The sequence below is a fragment of the Rhinatrema bivittatum genome, chromosome 6, assembly GCF_901001135.1.
Source record: "Rhinatrema bivittatum chromosome 6, aRhiBiv1.1, whole genome shotgun sequence".
NCBI classification, from domain to species: Eukaryota; Metazoa; Chordata; class Amphibia; order Gymnophiona; family Rhinatrematidae; genus Rhinatrema; species Rhinatrema bivittatum.
Window position 1 is genome coordinate 138857171 of NC_042620.1, and position 20311 is coordinate 138877481.

Below are 20311 nucleotides of genomic sequence, written 5' to 3' on the forward strand. Positions count from 1 at the left end.
CACATTAGGAGTTACCCCCCAGGAAACATCTAAGTGTCATAGTGGTTAATACATTGAAATAGTCAGCTCAGTGTGCTGTGGTGGTCAAAAAAGCAAACCAAATGTTAGGAATTATTAGGAAGGGAATGGTGAATAAAATGGTGGATGTCATAATGCCTCTGTATTGATCCATGGTGAGAATCTTTGTTTTTCCTTTTATAGATCTGCTTTTCTTACTTTTTACGTATTAATATCTTCGAGACAAAAAAGACACTTATCTTGATATTGCAATGGACACCGAATTGTCAGACCACACAGAATATCTGTTTTGAGATATCCTGCCTTTGTCCGACATGGCTCATGTTTCGATTTTGCATATGGAAAAAGATTTTCATTTAAGACACTGAATGTGATTTGCTGATGATGGGCCCCTGAGGGAAAAGATCTATAAAAGGAAAGAAAGATTCACAAAAGGAAAATGAAAAAATATTTTGCAAAAAGACCAATGATTAGAAAACATCACGGTATTTAATCCATTTGTAGTGATATTTACTTTGTTTCAAAAAAATCACAAATAAGTCATTTTCACTACCCAAAATTTTGAGGCCTTATAAACAGCCATCAAATATTTCCTGAAATATATGGCTATCTAATAATCTATAGCACTCAAACAATGGCAACTCTACCTATGAAAAGGCAACACTGTAAATATTACACCAGGCCCTAAAACACCACTATACCTTCTATTAGGAAAACAAAACAAGACAGTCTGCTAGAGATCGCTACACAGAAACTATATGCCAGCAGAATACCTCACCTTGGTTACATATGCAGAACACAGACAGACCCTCACCAAATACAGACTACAAACAATGTAAAGTAAAAATAGAAACGTGCATAGAAAAACTGAACCCGAAACCAGAAGGCAGATAGTATGCAGTGTAACAGTGGAAAAAGCAATATAACTGTCTAACTTTATAAAACAATAAAATCATGAAATATAACACACCAGTCGTAATTTTTAATTTACAAATCACTTGATAAAAATCTTTCTAAGCGATGTACAACATATTACAAAAAATCTACACAAATCCTGTTTACTAAAACTATATAAAAAAAAAAATTTCAAAAACAGCCGATGAAATCATCATCCAATAATTAAACCCAGTTTTAAAAAGTTTTCAAAAACCCAATAAAAATATTTCAAAACGGACATATCAAATAACATCCAACAATTAAAACTATAAGGTAAAAAATTCCCCATTTCGTACCTGGGATCTTTTGATTTCCAGTCATCCTAATATTGCTGTGGATTGATGGGATAAGATGCACAAACTTTTATCCTCTCTTACACATATACACATAATCATTCACAAACACACACAGGTTCTCTTGCAACAAGAAAACTGGTTCTCTCTCTCTCTCTCTCACTCTCTCTCTCTCTCTCTCACTCACTCACTCATTCATTGCCTCTCCCACCAATATGCAGGCTGGCTCTCTCTCTCATACTCACACATATGGCCTTGCCCTCTGCCATGCTGAAATAAGATCCACCGTGGGGTTGCCTTTCTGTGAGTGGGGAGCCCAGTACTTCAGCGGCATCGGTGGGTCGTCATCTTGCTGGTGGGGAGTAGGAATCCCGCCAGTTAGTCATCCAGTGGCGTCCACGGATCTTTTGCTGGCGGGAAATGGGAAACCCACCAGGGCGTCATCCAGCGGTGCGGGGCCCTTTGCTGGCTGGAGAGGGAACCCCCTGCTATAGAGTGTCATCCAGCAGGGCCTGTGGGGTCCTATGCTGATAGGAAGTAGGAACCCTCTGCCAGAACATCATCCCCCGGTGGGGTCCTTACATTGCTGGCAGGGTGTGGGAACCTCACCAGCACTTCATCCAGTAGAGCTGCGGTCTTTCTGCCGGCGGGGCATGAGAACCCTGCTGGCTTTAGCGTCCAGAATATAAAGGGAGGCCACTGCAAGGGTATTTTGGAGGATGCTTGCTGCTGCTCCCAAAATTATGCTACCTGAAGCAGCTGCCTCACCCTACCTCATTATAGAGCTGCCTCTGTATACAGCATGGAGATAAATCTACTGGATAGGGAGGAATCGTACAGGTGGTCACAGCAGTGGCTGACAGCTGAGGTGTATCCTTGGTGTGGACAGAATAACTGCGCATACTAGCCTGGTTGGTCTTTTTCTGCCCTCATTTATTGTTACTGTGTTAACTTGGAAGAAATACTGGGATGATTATCTGCAGACTAGACCTTGAAGTCCTATTCTGTGGCAGTCTCTAAAGAAATAGTACACTGCTTCAGCCCTTCTTATAAGCCAAGATTTCTGTCTGATTTTGAGGATTATAACCTAGATTAAGAAATGACACCCCCCTCCCCCCTATCTCTTTCTTGGCCTGGAAAAGTTTTAAATACTGAGCCAATGAAAATATTCAGGCAGCTAAAATTGTGTTTATTTTAGTCTAGGGATTAATAAAGAGAGACTTTTCACGGTTTCAAAAAATGGTACAAGTAGGCATTAGTTAATGTTAAGCATATTCAAAATAAAATGGTGTGTCTTCCCATTAAATCTGTTTTTCCAAAGATTTTGAATTGCTTAATTTTTAATGATTAAAGTCCCCGAGAAAGGTAACAGGAAAAAGTATGTTTATTGCAAAGTTTGAGCTTGTCTGTTCAGATAAATTCCACTTTATGATCCAGTTTGTAATAGTATCCAATGCACATCTGAAAGCCATTAAACCAAGTAACATTTCCTCTTCCCAGTTCCTGTCTTTATGCATCACAGTAAGTGTCCATATTATCTCTTTTGTTAAGTTTTTCTTTAATATTAGTACAATGTAAGCATGTGTTCATAGGAAAATATTGATCAAGAATATGAAGTTGGTTAACATCTATTAAAGCAAAAACTTTGTTCTGTACCTTAATATCAAACTTTACCTAATTTTGTTTTATATACCATGCTAACATATATGCACGGTGTTCAGCTGAAGATTACCTTTTGTTTAGTGTGTGCATATGAATTGTGTGTGGATAGAAAATATTGCTGTCTTTCTGAAGAGCTCTTTTTAGGATTGTTTGTATTGGAAGGTAAAATGTTAGTGATTTCCCAAACAATATATTAAATTTCACTGTTTGCTGCTTGTAGAATATTTAGATAGTTGTATGCATGCATTTACTGTTAAGCGTGAGTTTCTGCTATGCTTTTGTCGCATGGTTTCTGTTAGTAGGACAGAGTGAGACTGGATCCAGATGTAATATTTCTAAACAAGTTCATACTTCATGCTGTATAATAGCTCCTTTGCAGGCTGATTATAAAGCTTTCTTGAAGTTTATATAACTGGAAAGCTCTATTTTTATTGGTTTTATGTTAGAGTATTTCCTTTTCTGTAAAGATTTGGTTACATTAACCACTATTCTCCTGGATCATCTTATCTTACTATTACAATGTGTTAGTGATTTTGTATGTATATAGGTTTATGCCAACATAACTATAAAATCCAGTGGATAATATGCATATTGTTCAATTGATATTTACATTATCCATATTCTTCACTTAACTCATAACACATACAGTGTGTGTGTGTGTATGTATATATATATGTGTGTATATATATATATTTGTTTTCACTGAAACTTTGGAGTGAATCATGCCTTTCTGCAATTTAATACAATACCAGTCTTAAAGGGTGTAATACTGTCTTTTGTTATGTAAGTAAAATGAATGGAGCAGAGGAGTAGCTTAATGGTTAAACAGACTATGAACCAGGAAGGTCAGGGTTCAAATCCTGCTGACACTCCTTGTGACCTTGGGAAAGTCACTTCTACCTCCATTGACTCAAGTACAAATTTATAGGGAGATTTATCATTATTTTATCGCGTGGGAGTGGGGAGGGGGGTGGGATCATGATAGCTTGTTCGTTCTTGACAATATGTTGTGGTGTAGAGGAGTAGCCTAGTGGTTAGAGCAGTGGGCTATAAACCAGAAGAGAAAGGTTCAAGTCCCACTGTTGCTCCTTGTGAGCTTGGGCAAGTTAATTTACTCTGCATTGCCTCAGACAAAAACTTAAAATATAAGCCCTCTGAGGATAGGGAAATACTTCCAGTACCTGAATGTAATCTGCTTTAAAGTGCAAAAGCAGAATATAAAAATCATAAGAAAAATCTATCACTCCTCAGTATCCATATTGATGATTGAGAAATACACACATACATTTTTTACAATTCAGTGGGAGGACTGAGAGGAAAGGATCACCTTGCTGGTGGCTGAAAGGAATCAGTAAGTTTTGCTTGGGAAATTTTCTTTTTTAAAAGTATTGGGGCAAAGTTAACTATTGGGGAATATTATTTAATGTGTTTGTGTGTTTTGTGCTTTTAATAGCCAGCAAATAAACAGAAATTAGATTGTTTGTACATGTGCATGCGTTGCAAAGAGCTCCTATCTCTCAGAGAACGAGTCTGATCTCTGGAGGCTAGAGTGGCAGACCTGGAAGAGCTGAGGCAGACAGAGAGGTATATAGATGAGACCTTCAGGCACATAGTAGCCAAGTCCCATCTTCAGACTGGCAGCCCCCTGTGCCTCCTTGGAGGCAGAAGGTTTCATGATCGGAGAGCATCAACCTGGTGCATCAGGAAAGGATCCTGTAGCAAGGACCTGCTCTCCAGGTAGTGCATTGTCCTTTCACACCGAAGATGTCTCCAAGGCCTACTGCCCAGGAGAGAAGGGTTAGGTCGGCTGTCATAGTTGGTGATTCAATTATTAGGAATGTAGACAGCTGGGTGGCTGGTGGGCATGAGGATCGCCTGGTAACATGCCTACCTGGTGCGAAGATGGTGGACCTCTTATGTCACCTAGATAGGATTTTAGATAATGCTGGGGAGGAGCCAGCTGTCATGGTACATGTGGGCACCAACGACATAGGAAAATGTGGGAGGGAGGTTCTGAAAGCCAAATTTAGGCTTTTAGGTAGAAAGCTTAAATCCAGAACCTCCAGGGTAGCATTGTCTGAAATGCTCCCTATTCCACACGCAGGTCCCCAGAGGCAGGCAGAGCTCCGGAGTCTCAATGTGTGGATGAGAAGATGGTGCAAGGAAGAGGGATTCAGTTTTGTAAGGAACTGGGAAACCTTTTGGGGAAGGGGGAGTCTCTTCCGAAGGGATGGGCTCCACCTTAACCAGGGTGGAACCAGACTGCTGGCGCTAACCTTTAAAAATGAGATAGAGCAGCCTTTAAATTAGAACAAAGGGGAAAGCTGACAGTCGCTCAGCAGCGCGCATGCTCGGAGGGAGGTATCTTCAAAGGATACTAATGACGCATTAGAATTATGGCATCCTGACAGTGAGGTTCCAATAACAAGAAAAGTAGTCCAAGAACCTGTAACTAAAAACTCACCTGAGCTAAAAATATTCTAACTTATCTATATCAATTAAAAAGCAGAATGAAAATACAAACACAAAACAATCTTTGAAATGTTTGTATGCTAATGCCAGAAGTCTAAGAAGTAAGATGGGAGAATTAGAATGTATAGCAGTGAAGGATGACATAGACTTAATTGGCATCTCAGAGACATGGTGGAAGGAGAGGATAACCAATGGGACAGTGCTGTACCAGGGTACAAATTATATCGCAATGACAGAGAGGAGCACCCAGGAGGAGGTGTGGCACTTTATGTCCGGGATGGTATAGAGTCCAACAGGATAAACATCCTGCTTGAGACTAAATGCACAATCGAATCTTTATGGATAGAAATCCCTTGTATGTTGGAGAAGACTATAGTGATAGGAGTATACTACCGTCCACCTGGCCAAGATGGTGAGACAGACAGTGAAATGCTAAGAGAAATTATGGAAGATAACTAAATTGGTAGTACGGTAGTAATAGGAGATTTCATGTCCTGATGATACAAAGTTTCTGGATGGAATAAATGACATTTTTATGAAGCAATTGGTTCATGAACAGACGAGAGAGGGAGCAATGTTAGATCTAATTCTCAGTGGAGCACAGGATTTGGTGAGAGAGGTAAAGGTGGTAGGGCCACTTGGCAAAGGTGATCATAATATGATCAAATTTGAATTAATGACTGGAAAGGGGACAGTAAGAAAATCCACGGCTCTCATACTAAACTTTCAAAAGGGAAACTGATAAAATGAGAAAATAAAAAAAAAATGAAAGGAGCAGCTACAAAGGTAAAAAGTGTGCAAGAGGCGTAGTCATTGTTTAAAAAAAACCCCCCAAAAAAATCCTAGAAGCACGGCCAGATGTATTCCACACATTAAGAAAGGTGGAAGGAAGGCAAAATGTTTGCCGACATGGTTAAAAGGTGAGGTGAAAGAAGCTATTTTAGCCAAAAGATCTTCATTCAAAAATTGGAAGAAGGATCCAACAGAAGAAAATAGGATAATGGATAAGCTTTGGCAAGTTAAATGTAAGACATTGATAAGATAGGCTAAGAGAGAATTTGAAAAGAAGTTGGCCGTAGAGGTAAAAACTCACAATAAAAACTTTTTAAAATATATCCAAAGCAGAAAGCCTGTGAGGGAGTCAGTTGGACCGTTAGATGATCGAGGGGTTAAAGGGGCACTTAGAGAAGATAAGGCCATCGCAGAAAGATTAAACAATTTCTTTGCTTCGGTGTTTACTGAAGAGGATGTTGGGGAGATACCTATACCGGAGAAGGTTTTCATGGGTAATGATTTAGATGGACTGAACCAAGTCACGGTGAACCTAGAAGATGTGGTAGGCCTGATTTACAAACTGAAGAGAAGTAAATCACCTGTACCGGATGGTACACACCCCAGGGTTCCGAAGGAACTAAAAAATGAAATTTCAGACCTATTAGTAAAAATGTATAACCTATCATTAAAATCATCCATTGTACCTGAAGACTGGAGGTTGGCTAATGTAACCCCAATATTTAAAAAGGGCTCCAGGGGTGATCCGGGATCTACAGACTGGTTAGCCTGACTTCAGTGCCAGGAAAAATAGTAGAAAGTGTTCTAAATATCAAAATCACAGAACATATAGAAAGACATGGTTTAATGGAACAAAGTCAGCATGGCTTTACCCAGGGCAAGTCTTGCCTCACAAATCTGCTTCACTTTTTTGAAGGGAGTTAATAAACATGTAGATAATGGTGAACCGGTAGATGTAGTGTATTTGGATTTTCAGAAGGCATTTGACAAAGTTCTTCATGTGAGGCTTCTAGGAAAAGTAAAAAATCATGGGATAGGTGATAAGTGTAATCCTTTTGTGGGTTACAAACTGGCTAAAAGACAGGAAACAGAGAGTAGGATTAAATGGACAATTTTCTCAGTGGAAGGGAGTGTGCAGGGATCTGTATTGGGCCCCTTACTTTTCAATATATTTATAAATGATCTGGAAAGAAATACGACGAGTGAGGTTATCAAATTTGCAGATGATACAAAATTATTCAATTAGTTAAGTCTCAAGCAGATTGTGATAAATTACAGGAAGACCTTGTGAGACTGGAAAATTGGGCATCCAAATGGCAGATGAAATATAATGTGGATAAGTACAAATTGATGCATATAGGGAAAAATAACCCATGCTCTAGTTACACAATGTTAGGTTCCATATTAGGAGCTTCGACCAAAGAAAGAGATCTAGGCGACATAGTGGATAACACATTGAAATCGTCAGTTCAGTGTGCTGCGGCAGTCAAAAAAGCAAACAGAATGTTGGGAATTATTAGAAATGGAATGGTGAATAAAACGGAAAATGTCATGATGCCTCTGTATTGCTCCATGTTGAGACAGCACCTTGAAAACTGTGTACAGTTCTGGTCACCGCATCTCAAAAAAAGATATAGTTGCGATGGAGAAGGTACAGAGAAGGGCAACCAAAATGATAAAGGGATGGAACAGTTCTCCTATGAGGAAAGGCTGAAGAGGTTAGGGCTGTTCAGCTTAGAGAAGAGATGGCTGAGGGGGGATATGATAGATCATGAGAGGTCTTGAACGAGTAGATGTGAATTGGTTATTTACACTTTCAAATAATAGACTAGGGGGCATTCCTTGAAGTAAGCAAGTAGCACATTTAAGACTAATCGGAGAAAATTCTTGTTCACTCAATGCACAATTAAACTCTGGAATTTGTTGCCAGGGAATGTGGTTAGTGCAGTTAGTGTAGCTGGATTTAAAAAAGGATTGGATAAGTTCTTGGAGGAGAAGTTCATTACTTGCTATTAATTAAGTTGAGAAGTCCATTAATGGCTATTAATCAAGTTTATTTAGGTAATAGCCGGAAAGTTCAATATCCTCAAGTTTAATTGTCTCAATTAATTGCACCAATTGACATAATTGGTATCACAGAGACTTGGTGGAAGGAGGATAACCAATGGGACAGTGCTATATCAGGGTACAAATTATATCGCAATGATAGGGAGGATCAACTTGGTGGGGGTGTGGCACTTTATGTCTGGGAGGGTATAGAATCCAACAGGATAAAGATCATACAAGAGAGTAAATGCTCAGTAGAATCTATATGGGTAGAAATCCCATGTGTGTTGGGTAAGAGTATAGTGATAGGAGTATACTACCATCCACCTGGACAAAATGGTAAGACAGATGATGAAATGCTAAGAGAAATCAGGGAAGCAAACCAATTTGGCAGTGCAATAATAATGGGAGATTTCAATTACCAAACAATCAACAGAAGCCAACCTTGCACATAAGCAAGTATTCAACTGAACAAGTGCAGGAAAGAAAATAAAGTTCCATTCAAAATTCAAACGTGTATTTATTATATGGCTGAATTCTCATAGTTCATTCAATACGGCAACTCCTTCTGGTAAGCAAAGAATATTTTAAATACATGTCCCCCGACACGGTCCGTGTTTCGTGTGAACTGCATCAGGAGGGACCACAGCATATTATAATCTACAATAAAGGAATATATATCAGAAATGGAAAAGAGTAGGCTGCAAAAAATACAAATGTGACATGACAGATACATACCTTTAAAGTTAGTCACAGGAGCGCAAGCGCCCTATAGCAATGACAGCCATTTAAAAGGAAAAAAGGCGCGAAAGGAGAACCTCTCGCGAGAAGCTAGAGAACGCTGGAGCGCACAGCAACACACATGTCGAATTAATAGACAATTAATAGAATAGGTACCACTCTATCTCCTTGTTCAAGCTATTGGGGAAGACCGAATCCAATGTGAAAATCCAGCGCTGCTCTCTCCGTCCTAGCATCCCGGAAAAGTCTCCCCCCCGTTGGGGACATGCGACCACCTCCAGGACCAGGAAGGAGAGAGCATCGATGGAATGACCAGCCTGGAGCCAATGTGATACAAGGGGCTCATCAATCCTGGAGGATCTAATATTACAACAGTGCTCAATAATCCTTGTTTTTATCATACGCGAGGTTTTACCCACGTATAATAAAGGGCAAGGACATTTAACCACATAAACCACCCCTCTGGTTGTACAGTCAGTATTGGAGAACAGCTTAAACACTCGTCCAGTCTTGGGGTGTGTAAATTCCCTAGATGGTTCTGTATGCCGGCACATAGAACAGTGACCACAAGGGGAATGCTGACCTCTCCTATCGGATCGCGAGTCACTAGGGCGACTCGCTGTATGAACCAGTCGGTCCCGTAAATTAGTCCCTCTCTTGAAAGTGAACCGAAGTGATCCGTGCATAAGAGTATTAAGGGAAAGGGCTGCCCAATGTCTCTTAATCATGTTAACTATGGTCCTCCCAACTATAGAGAATGGAAGGATGCAGTTCAGCGATGTATCCTCGGTAACCGTGGGGGATATAAAGAGCCATTCCCGGTGCGTATATAATGCTCGTTTAAACGCTTTTTTAATGACCCGAGGAGGATAGCCCCTTTCCGTGAACCGAGCGGATAGAATTTGAGCCTGTGAGAGAAAGTCAGTCCGGTTTGAGCAGAGGCGACGCAATCTTAAAAATTTAATAAGATCAGTGTATGATTCCTTTGATATATCTTCAAGGTCTTTGGAAGACCTTAAAGCAGATACACATGAAACGTTCACTGATGCTTCTTGCTCTATGAATTATTTATTTATTTATTTATTTATTAGCTTTTTATATATCGACATTCATGGGTACATCATGCTGGTTTACAATATAACTGAAGGAGGAAATTACAAAAGACCAGGGTGGGGGGAGAGGGAGCAGATAGGGCGAGAGAAGAGGGAAAAGCAGGAAGAGGAGAAAAGGAGCAGTACCTGATGGCGCGGCCCCGACTGAAGTACCGGCAATGGCGTGGACCTCGGGGGCGTCCCCCGAAGATGACATCACCTGCGACGGATATTTAAGGTCTCAGTATTTGCTAACACATCGAGTTAGCAAGGATTGACATCGGATTAACATAGGACTCGCTTTGTCTTTCTAAGCAACTCTGCCTCCTCGGACTTACCAAAGGTACCCGCTCCTCGGGGGCCTCGCTCTCTCCTTTGTTTTTCAGATGACAGTCTGGAACCGGTACTCGCTCCTCAAGGTCCCTTGTTTCCAGACTTGCTTCATATACTCTTCTGCCTGGAAGTCATCACTACCAACTATATCAGCTACATCAGTGAATTACCATCGTTCTCTCTGAGCTTTCCCTGGAACCAGGTATTCGCTCCTCAAGGGACTATACATTCCAGCTCCTGGGCTTTATTGGGACATTGTGTGAGTGTTACCATCTGCATACCCTGCCTACTTACTATATCTCAGTTTCTCTACAGCTCAGCCTCCAGGGATCGCTGTTCCAGTATCTGAGGGACTACAGCCCAGCCAGGCTTTCCAGCTTAACTACTGCCATCTCTGTTGGTTCAATATACTGTTTAATAAAATAACTAGTGTGTGTCTGTCTCCAAACTCTGAGTCTGACCGGTGGTCCCTCTCGGGATCTTCCCCCGGGGGCTTGGTCATCTGCCACCGGCCCAAGGATCCACCCACAACTATCCCAAACAATAACAGATTGCTACTCCAGCAACTCAGTTCTGAACAGATTGCTAACTACTATCTGATTGCTCCTCCCATCAGCATAGCGGTTTATAACAGTACAAGCCCAGAACTCCCATGTGCAGCCCATTGGGAAAGAAAGATGATATAATTGGTTTTTGAACATCTGTCAAAGAAATCTGTCAAAGGTCAAACAAGCCATAGTAGCACAACTGTGGCAACTTTTCATAGACATGTTATCATCAGAATTTGAAAACACACTCCAAGCACTGTAAGAATGCATATGATCTGTGAAAATCAATCCTGACCCAAAAATAACAGGAAACAAGTTTAAGGTTCTTATGCATTTTATTGTAAAGTTGTATTATTCTTTAGGGTGGTGGGAGAGTGGTGATATCAAGTGTGGCTCCATTGCCTCATTGGAACATCCTAGGTAGTCTGGAAATTCAAAACCCAAACAAAAAACTTTTATCACCTCTTTAATGTACACTTGAATTTTTGTCCTTGTTTACAGTAATATGTACAAGTGTATGTAATTTCTGGCTCCCTATAAATAAAGATAGGAAAAACAAGTGCAAGGCATCATATTTTTCTCATGCATTGTGAAATCAGCATAGAGCATGTGCTAGCTGCAAGAGTTTTTAATTCTGTAGGGCCGGCACAAATGGTGGAGCAGGCCAACGGGCTCTCTCCCAGTGGGGTTCTCGTCTCGGATGTCGGTGAGATGGGATTCACCTTGGCCTACTGGGCCTCATTTTCTTCCCAGCCACTGTTGGGATCTGGAGGCCTCCCAGGCCTTCTTCTTTGGCTGCTAGTGGGATGGAACCCACTGGTGGCCTCATGGGACTATTTCTTCAATCGCTGGTGGTACAGGGTTGCCTGGTGGCCCCCCGGGCCACCTCCCCTCATCGGCGTCTGCTCTGCTGGATGTGTGCACCTGGCAGCACCAGGCCTGTTCACAGTGTCCCTGCAACAGGGCCTCTCTTCTTGGGCTTCTGGACAATGCAAGGTGGTTGAGCCTAAGCTAAAAATGTGTACCACAGCCCACCCATAGCTACGCCACTGCCACCATGTTTCCTTGAGTCTTGCATATTGGAAAAGGGGGTATGTTTGACATTCAGATATGATTGACTTAGCAACATTTTCAAAATGATCCAGTAAACTTTTGAAGAAGAATAATATAAAATTGTAACTTTTTGTTCTCAGGTTACAGCAAAGCTGAAGTCTATTCCCTTAGCTGATTCTCAACATGAATCGTGCCTTTAGCAGGAAAAAAGGTAAAAGATTTGTATTGATAGAATCTGGTTTCTATGTCTTATAATTTTTGCTCCTAATTTTAGTATAGATATGCAATGTCAGGATAATTCCGTATTTGTGTTAACGTTTGATCTTCATAAAGTTGTCTTGAGAATATTAATAACTATTACCTGAGAGAATAGTCTAGTGAAGAGAAAATGGGCCAACTACTGAACCTTGTCGTCTTTATCTGTTGTTAGTTTTAATGTTTCTATGAAGTCAGTCCAACCATGTAGATTTAAACTGATTTCTCAGTGAAATAGTATGATGAGATATTGTTTTCTGTTTATACTTTGATGTATAACAAAAAACAAGAGAACAGCGAATAAATCTTATACCAAATTACTAACTATTAACCTGAAAAAAAAGCAATAAAGCCTGATATCATAAATGGTGAAACAGCGAGCTAGAGGTTCTCACAGAATCCAAAAGATTATATTACCAAGCTTTTAACACAGTGTGCGTAAAGTTAGACTGTGTATCTCTATAATTTTAACAATTTATCAGTTTGAGATAATTTTTTATAGAAAAATACATTTTTCAATTAAAAATGTGCTAAAAAAATAATCAAAATTTTATACTTATCTTCTCTGAGGAACTTCCATATACGTATGTAGAACCAAATTTGAGTGCTCCTCCACTTGTGTAAACATTAAGAAGCTCAGTTTTATTAAGATGAGTCCATAAAATCAATATAAAATTCAAAGTCCATTTTCCGCAGAGAACGCCGATGCTGCAGCATTTTGGCGACCAAATGCCTGCTTCAGGGGAAATAATGGATGCAGCTTCTGGATAAAATAAAAACATCCGTTATATCAAAATAAAGCTTAAATCTAAATAACTTAATGAGGGATAGTTATATTTATGCCTCTTGATTTAGTATGTCCATCTCACTTCATGTAGTTTGACAAAATGGCAGCACACACATGTCATTATGACATCACCATTTTATATCAAAACCCACCAATCAAAAAGCATCCATTCAAAAGTATTTTGTAGACAAGATTAGAAAATACACCATTCCACTTCCTTAAGTCCTTTTAGCTCACATGCATTCCTTTGAGATAAAAATTTAGAGAAATCACCTCCATGTTTTTGTGGGAACCATTGTTCAAGGACTGCAAATGTAAGGTCTTCTATGAAATTTTGTCTATCAGCCCAATGATTGATAAGAGGTGCCACTTTTCTTGACCGTTTTTTGAATTTTCCATGTGACCGGGTTAAATGGTAACACACATACTAACCGATCATCCAAATTCTTATTAGATGAATCTATCAATAGAGCTCTATTTGCCTGTCTCCCAGATTTATAGGCTCTATGTACTATCCAACGTGAATATCCTTTTTTAAGAAATCTTTCATTTCATTAGACTTAAAAATATATTCATCAGTGGTAGAGCACAGTTCTACAATTTGGCCTGTTGGCAAATTGTTCTTCAAACTCTGAGGATGACAACTACTAAAATGTTACAAAGTATTTCTTTCAGAGGATTTATGATATATAGAAAAGAAAAATTTCACCCCATCATATTTAATAAGAATATCCAGGTAATTCACCTTTTGGGTATCAGCTATACAGGCGAACTGTAGATTTATGTCTCTGCTAATGAGCCATTCAAAAAACAGTCAAAGAATCCAGGCTCCCTATACACAGCATAATGACATTGTCAATATAATGCTTCCAACGTTTAATGTACTGCTGAAAAGGACACAGTAGGAGCCTTAAGGTCTCAAAGACACCAACATATAACTTTGTAACATCGGGGGCCATAGAAACCCACATTTCATCTCCTTTGATGTGGTGAAAGAGATTATCTCCAGAACAAAAAAAAAAAGTTATTCTTCATAGCAATTGTAATTAGAGACATCAAGAAGTCAGTTGGAACACAAACAGGGTCTTGAGTTAATAGAAATTGGCATATATCTTAGCGCCTTGCTTGAGGAATGTTCGTGTAAAGAGCAGCAATGTCTTATTTCCTCTGAAGCAGGCGCTTGGTTTCCGAAACGCTGCAGCGTCTGGGTTCTCTGTGGAAAACGGACTTTGATTGCTCTGATTATATGGACACATCTTAATAAAATTGTTGCGTTCGTGCCTGTTCTCGCCCTCGCTCCACCCTCTCTACCTTTGTGGCGACTCCCTTCGGGTCTGACGGGCAGATGCTGCCGCAGCTTCTCCTCGCCACTTCTCCCCGGAATCCCCGGGCTGGCCTGATGCTGTGGATCCGCCAGGTTTGTGATGATGTAAGGGCGTGCGCGTGCTCCAGAGTTTGTACCGCAAGGGCGTGAACCTCGGGGGCGTCCCCCTGTAGTGAAGTCATCCGCTTCCAACTTAAGAAGTCTTTGTTTGCAACTACGAATCGAGTTAGCATGGGGGAAATATTTCTCTGCTGCTCTGCCTCCACAAACCTACCAAGGGGTACCCGCTCCTTGGGGGCCCCGCTCTGTCTTCTTGATTTCAGATTGATAAGACGGGATCTGGTACTCGCTCCTCAATGGCCTACGTCCCTGAATGCTCAGAAGACTCCTTACTGCCTGGAAGCGATCGCAGACGTTAACACTGTGAGTTCTGTTTCAGACAGGAACCGGTACTCACTCCATGAGGGCCTATATTCCTAATAACTAAAGACTCCCTTCTGTCTAAGACGTTATCGTAGGTACGGAGATCGTGAATTATTACTGGAGATTAGAGATAGGAACCGGTACTCGCTCCACGAGGGCCCATGTTCCCAAAACCCTCCAAAGACTCTTCTATTCCAGAAGCCATCTCATACACAGATATTGTGAGTTCTTATTCCAGGCTGCATATAGGAACCAGTACTAGCCTACGGCTCCTGTTCCTGAATATACTGAAGACTCTCTGTTGCATAGAAGCCATTACAGATATCTACAATTGTGAGTGTATCATCTACGACTGGTTATGTATCCAGCATACCCTGTCTACTCACTACCTATAGTCTCTTTCTACAGCTCAGCAACCCAGAGATCGCAGTTCCAGTATCTGAGGGACTTCAGCCCTGCCGGGCACATCAACTCACTACTGCCACCTCTGGTGGTTCTACTTCCTGTCTAATAAAGAACTATCTATGTTTGTCTCCATACTCCAGCCTAGCCGGTGGTCCCTCTAGGGATATCCTCCTGGGGGCGTTGTCATCTGCCATCAGCCCAAGGATTCTGTACACTACTAGAGCGGTATTATACAGACTGCCACTCTGTGGGAGCCAACCCAGAACAGATCATTAACTCCACCTACGAAGTATTACAAATTGCTAGCTCCTCCCCTTGGGGGAGCAGCATTGATCAGATTGCTCACTCCTCCCCTCTGGAGGAGGTAATCCATAACAGATTGCTAGCTCCTCCCCTCGGGAGGAGCTGATCAATAACAAAAATTGAGCTGATCAATTTTTCAACAAAAATTGAGCTTCATAATTTCTACACAAGCAGAGGAGCACTCAAATTTGGCTCTACATACGTATATAGAAGTTCTTCAGAGAAGATAAGTACAAAAGACTTTTGATGTTGATTAAACTCATTTTTAATTGCAAAATATTTTCTAATAAAATCTCAAACTCTGATAAATGATTAAAATTACAGTGATACACAGTCTAAGTTTATTCACACTGGGCCTGATTTTAAAAAGCATTTACTCGAGTAAAAACCAGGTTTACTGGAGTAAATTTACTTTACTTGAGCAAGTGGGTTTTTGAAAATTGCTACAATATATGCCATTGACTTGTCTATAGGATTTACTCACATAAGTGCACTTTACTTGAGTAAATGGCTTTTGAAAATTGCTACAATAGTAGCTACATTTACGCATGCAACTCCTTTTGAAAATTTACCCCCACTGTGTTGTTAAAAGCTTGGTTTATAGACCCTGTTGGGTTTTGTGAACCTCTAGCTTTGTTTCACCATATGATGATAAGCTTTATTGCTTTTTTTTTTTTTTTTTATGGTTGATGGATAGTTAGTAATTTGGTATAAGATTTATTCGCTGTTCTCTTTTGTTGTTTGCTATATTGCTGTGAACAATGTTGTGCTTGTTTTGTGGTTTCGGAGGTCTTTCGGTATACTTTGCTGTATAATAAATTTCCTTGTTCATTATCAACTTTGTGAGTCAGAATGCACAGAATATTCATATCTCCTTCAATATAGTAGTAGAACGCTCTGCTGACTATCTGTAGCTGAGTAACATGTAATTCTCTTCAAATCTACTTTCGTGTTAAGCGTTCAACAAGTTAGCAGTGCAAGCATTAATTTGGTAACTTTGTCCTCATTGTTTTCTGAATAGAAGGTGTTATATGTGATGTTAAAAACAGTGTCAAATAGAGGTTGCCCTATATTTTTTAAGAATTGCATTGTTTGGCCTATGAATCCGTAAAAATAATTTTTAAAGCAATAATGCTTTCTAAATGGGCTCAATCACAGCATACATATCATTTTGAAAAATCTAGGTAAATGGCACATAATCTAAAACAGTTTTCACTGTGGCTAACAGGAGACAAAAGATTGCCTTACAATTAATATACTACTCCATGTGTACTGGACCTATGATTTCCTGCTGACCAAGTTTGAAGATGGCTGGCAAAACATCTGCCTCTGCTTTGGCATGGTTTTGCAGAGTTAATTGCATTTCTTGAGAAGAGGAATTTGACTTGTCTGTATGTTTAGCATCCTTACACACTGCTGTCATAGGAACTCTTGCACCAACCATCTACTTCTCTAGTTTCAAAATAGTAATAAATTTTTATTTTAAAGAAAAGAAGGAAATCTGTTTTGGGTCACTTTTCTTAAAATACCAAAGGTTGATGGAACAGGAAAATATGAAGGCACTTATATTTAAGTGTTTTGCAAATAAGGAAGATTATTTAAGAAAATAAGGTAAAATGTATGATCAAGTAAGGCATTTGCCTAATTTAAAGGTGAGGTTCCAAAAGAAGTTAAGAATATATTGAAACAATGGTTTAGTGGCAGCACTTTGCTCTGTCGTGTGGAAGATCTGGGTGCATTTTCTTAGCCTAGCTTCTGCTCTTTGGTCCTACTGGGGAAGCAGTGAAGGCGAAGGTTGCATTTTCATAAGGGAAGAAGTCTCAGGCATTGCTAATGGCAACAACTAGTGGCTAGATTTGTTCTGGAAAGATCTGAAATATTCGGCTAAGGATGTGCAGCCCCAAAATTTTCACTTCGGTTTGTTTTTTCATTTTGGGGGATTTTGTGGTTTTTTTGGCTTGTTTTGTTTCCTGAACTGAAAAAATAAACAAACATTAAAAAAAAAACAAAACCTGCTAAAATAACCCAAATTGAGCCCTTTCAATCCTCCCACCCTCCAAAATATTCACAGGGCCTGGGACTACTGGGCTGAACCTCCCCGGGCCCATCAAACACTCCCTTCTGGCCAGTAAAAATCAAGGACGCCACTTGGACCTACCTGGCTTAGTCTTTAGCTCATCCTGTCAATCAGGCTTCTACTTACCCCATGTGTAAGACCTCAGAGTCCAAAAGGTAAGAGCAATGCCCATTAGCTACTGCCCTGTCTTCCATAGATTTAAAAAATGGTGATGTGGCCTGCACATAAACACTGAATTGACAACTGCCAATGTTTAGGCATCTGGCAACATTTTAGAATCAATGGAAGAGCTTGTGGGCATCACTCCTGTCCTTTGCAGCCCTGCGGATGGTGTATGCGGGGACCAGGGAAGAAGGACAGCCGGGTAGGCTGGAACTCAGACTTGATTTTAGAGAGCAGGAGGTGGTTCCCCCCCCTTTTTTAAATTTTTTTTTATTTATTGGAAAAAGGAAATACTGAAAAATGTTTGGGTATTTTCATGAGTCCATTTTCAGTTTGTTCCATTTGTAATGAATAAAAAATGGCCTTATTCATCCTGTTTTGTGATTTGTTTTAAATGAATGCACATTCCTACCAAAGAATTATTGTAATTGCTTGGCTTGGAGGAGATGATAAAGGGCCGGATTTTAAGATTTAGGCGCGGGTGTAGATTTGTGCGTGCATGTTATAAAATCTGGATTTGGCACGCGCAAGGGAGTGCACACTTGTGCGCCTTGTGCGTGCTGAGCCGCACAGCCTTCCTCCGTTCCCTCCGAGGCCGCTCTGAAATCGGAGCAGCCTCGGAGGGAACTTTCCTTCCTTCCGCCCCCCCCTCCCCCACCTTCCTCTCCCTTCCCCTACCTAACCTCCCCCCAGCCCTACCTAAACCCCCCCCCCTTACTTGTAACTTAGAAGTTGTACCTGCCTCTGGGCAGGCGTAGGTTGCGCACGCCGGCCGACGGTTGGCCTGCGATCCCGGGCACAGTGGCAAATGGCCACTGTGCCTGGAGGCTCCGGCCCCACCCCGCCCCCTTTTTCAAGCCCCGGGACATATGGAGCTTGCGTGCATCGCCGTGACTATGGAAAATAGGCTCGGCGCGCACAGGAGGGGTTTTAAAGGGTTACGTGTGTATATTACGTGCGTAACCCTTTTACAATCCGCCCCAAAGTGTGGGGAAAAATACCAGTTAGTTGTAAATATGGGCTTAGTAGAGACAGCTTCATTTAAAATGGAAGCCCAAAGGAAGAGAAGATAAATACTGGACCAAAAACATTGTTTTGAAACTGTATTCTTAATGATATGTGTGCATAATTTAATTTATTCATTTATATTCTGCTTTACAATATGATGCACAAGGTTGGGTTACAAAAAAACATTTAAAAATCATAAAAGGCAATTACAAAATAGACATAAATATGGTATGAAACAGACATATAGCAAGATATTAATATATTACGATAAACGTTATACAAAAATGCAATGTAAACTTAAAACAGTAAATATTCTTGATTAAACTTAAACAAAAGTTCCCAAAATTAAAAGTAGAAATAAAGTCCCAAGATTGAACTAAAAGAGAAAATATGGATTTGACCTGCAAACAGGTTAGGGCTTAGGACTTTACTATGCAGTAAATGCCTTAACACAGAGGTGACATGCAGTATTTCAAATATTATACATTATTTCACTCCCCAAAAACACTGTTGTTAAAATGAGCTTATTTTTCTCTACTATCACTGGTCTAAATCCTAAATGCTTCTGAAATGAATGTAATAAAACTTTACAAATTCTGGGACACTCAGAACGAAAATGATGCTTAAAATTGTTGATTGGTTTAGTTTTTCAAGATATGCTGCTGGGTCAATATATATAATCTTGGGAATTGCAAAGGGAAAACATTTCAAATTAAACCAGAAATGACTAATACACATCTTTGACTGAATCTTTGAATACATTTATTATCTGTTTGCGAGGCAAGGAAAAGATTGCATAGAATGCCTTCCAGTTAGTGGTATCACATTTTCTTAGAAACAACATGGCAGATAACTACAAGGAGTTGGTTGAAAACTTCCTCAAGGTATACATGAGTCTTGGCTGTTACATGTCACTAAAGATAAATTTTTTTCATTCTCATCTAGACTATTTTTTCTACCAAACTGCAGAGCAGTGAACAATGAGCATGGCAAGTGATTTCACCAGGACATTGCAGCAATGGAAAAATGGTATCAGGGCAAATGGAGCCCATCAATGCTTTCAGACTAGTGCTGGACAGTGAGATGAGATGTTCTATTTAATGAATACAAGAGAAAGCCAAGAAGAGCTGAGAAGCCACTGAATAAGGACTAAAATATGTCTCCATATATTTTTTAGCCTTTTTCCATAATACATTTTATAATCCTGTTGCTGATCTAATTTTTAAAGTGTTACATAAACAGGACAGGTAAAATATTATGCAACCATACATACACGAAAAGTCCTAAGCTTACAATTTATGATTAAAACTCTTTATCTACACAATAAATAGATGTAAATTGTAAAAACTTAAATATCATGAAAACAATAGTTAACAGTAACTGGTTTAGTTGTCATATTTAAATTTAGCAAATCAACATTAATAAATGGCACATTTTTTCACTGAAGCAGATGACTTCTAAAAATTTGTATACCGGTGTATTGAACCACTTGTTACTGTGTCTCAAGCCATTCAAAATAACTTATCCTTGGTATGACCTTCTTCAGAGTTTACACTAGAAGCGATTTGGAATGCACTAGAGG

At 40.0% G+C, this 20311-nt stretch overlaps 1 protein-coding gene across 6 annotated transcripts in view; it reads left to right on the forward strand.

Moving 5' to 3' along the window:
- GULP1 (GULP PTB domain containing engulfment adaptor 1) overlaps positions 1-20311 on the forward strand; it is a 611398-nt gene that overhangs the window by 219050 nt on the left and 372037 nt on the right. For all 6 annotated transcript variants that reach the window (XM_029605977.1, XM_029605980.1, XM_029605975.1 and 3 more), the window contains one exon: positions 12126-12196. Coding sequence is in view for 2 of the 6 variants with exons in the window: in XM_029605978.1 (XP_029461838.1) it covers positions 12169-12196 (28 nt within the window). In the remaining 4 variants the exon portion in view is untranslated. The remainder of the gene's footprint in view (positions 1-12125; positions 12197-20311) is intronic.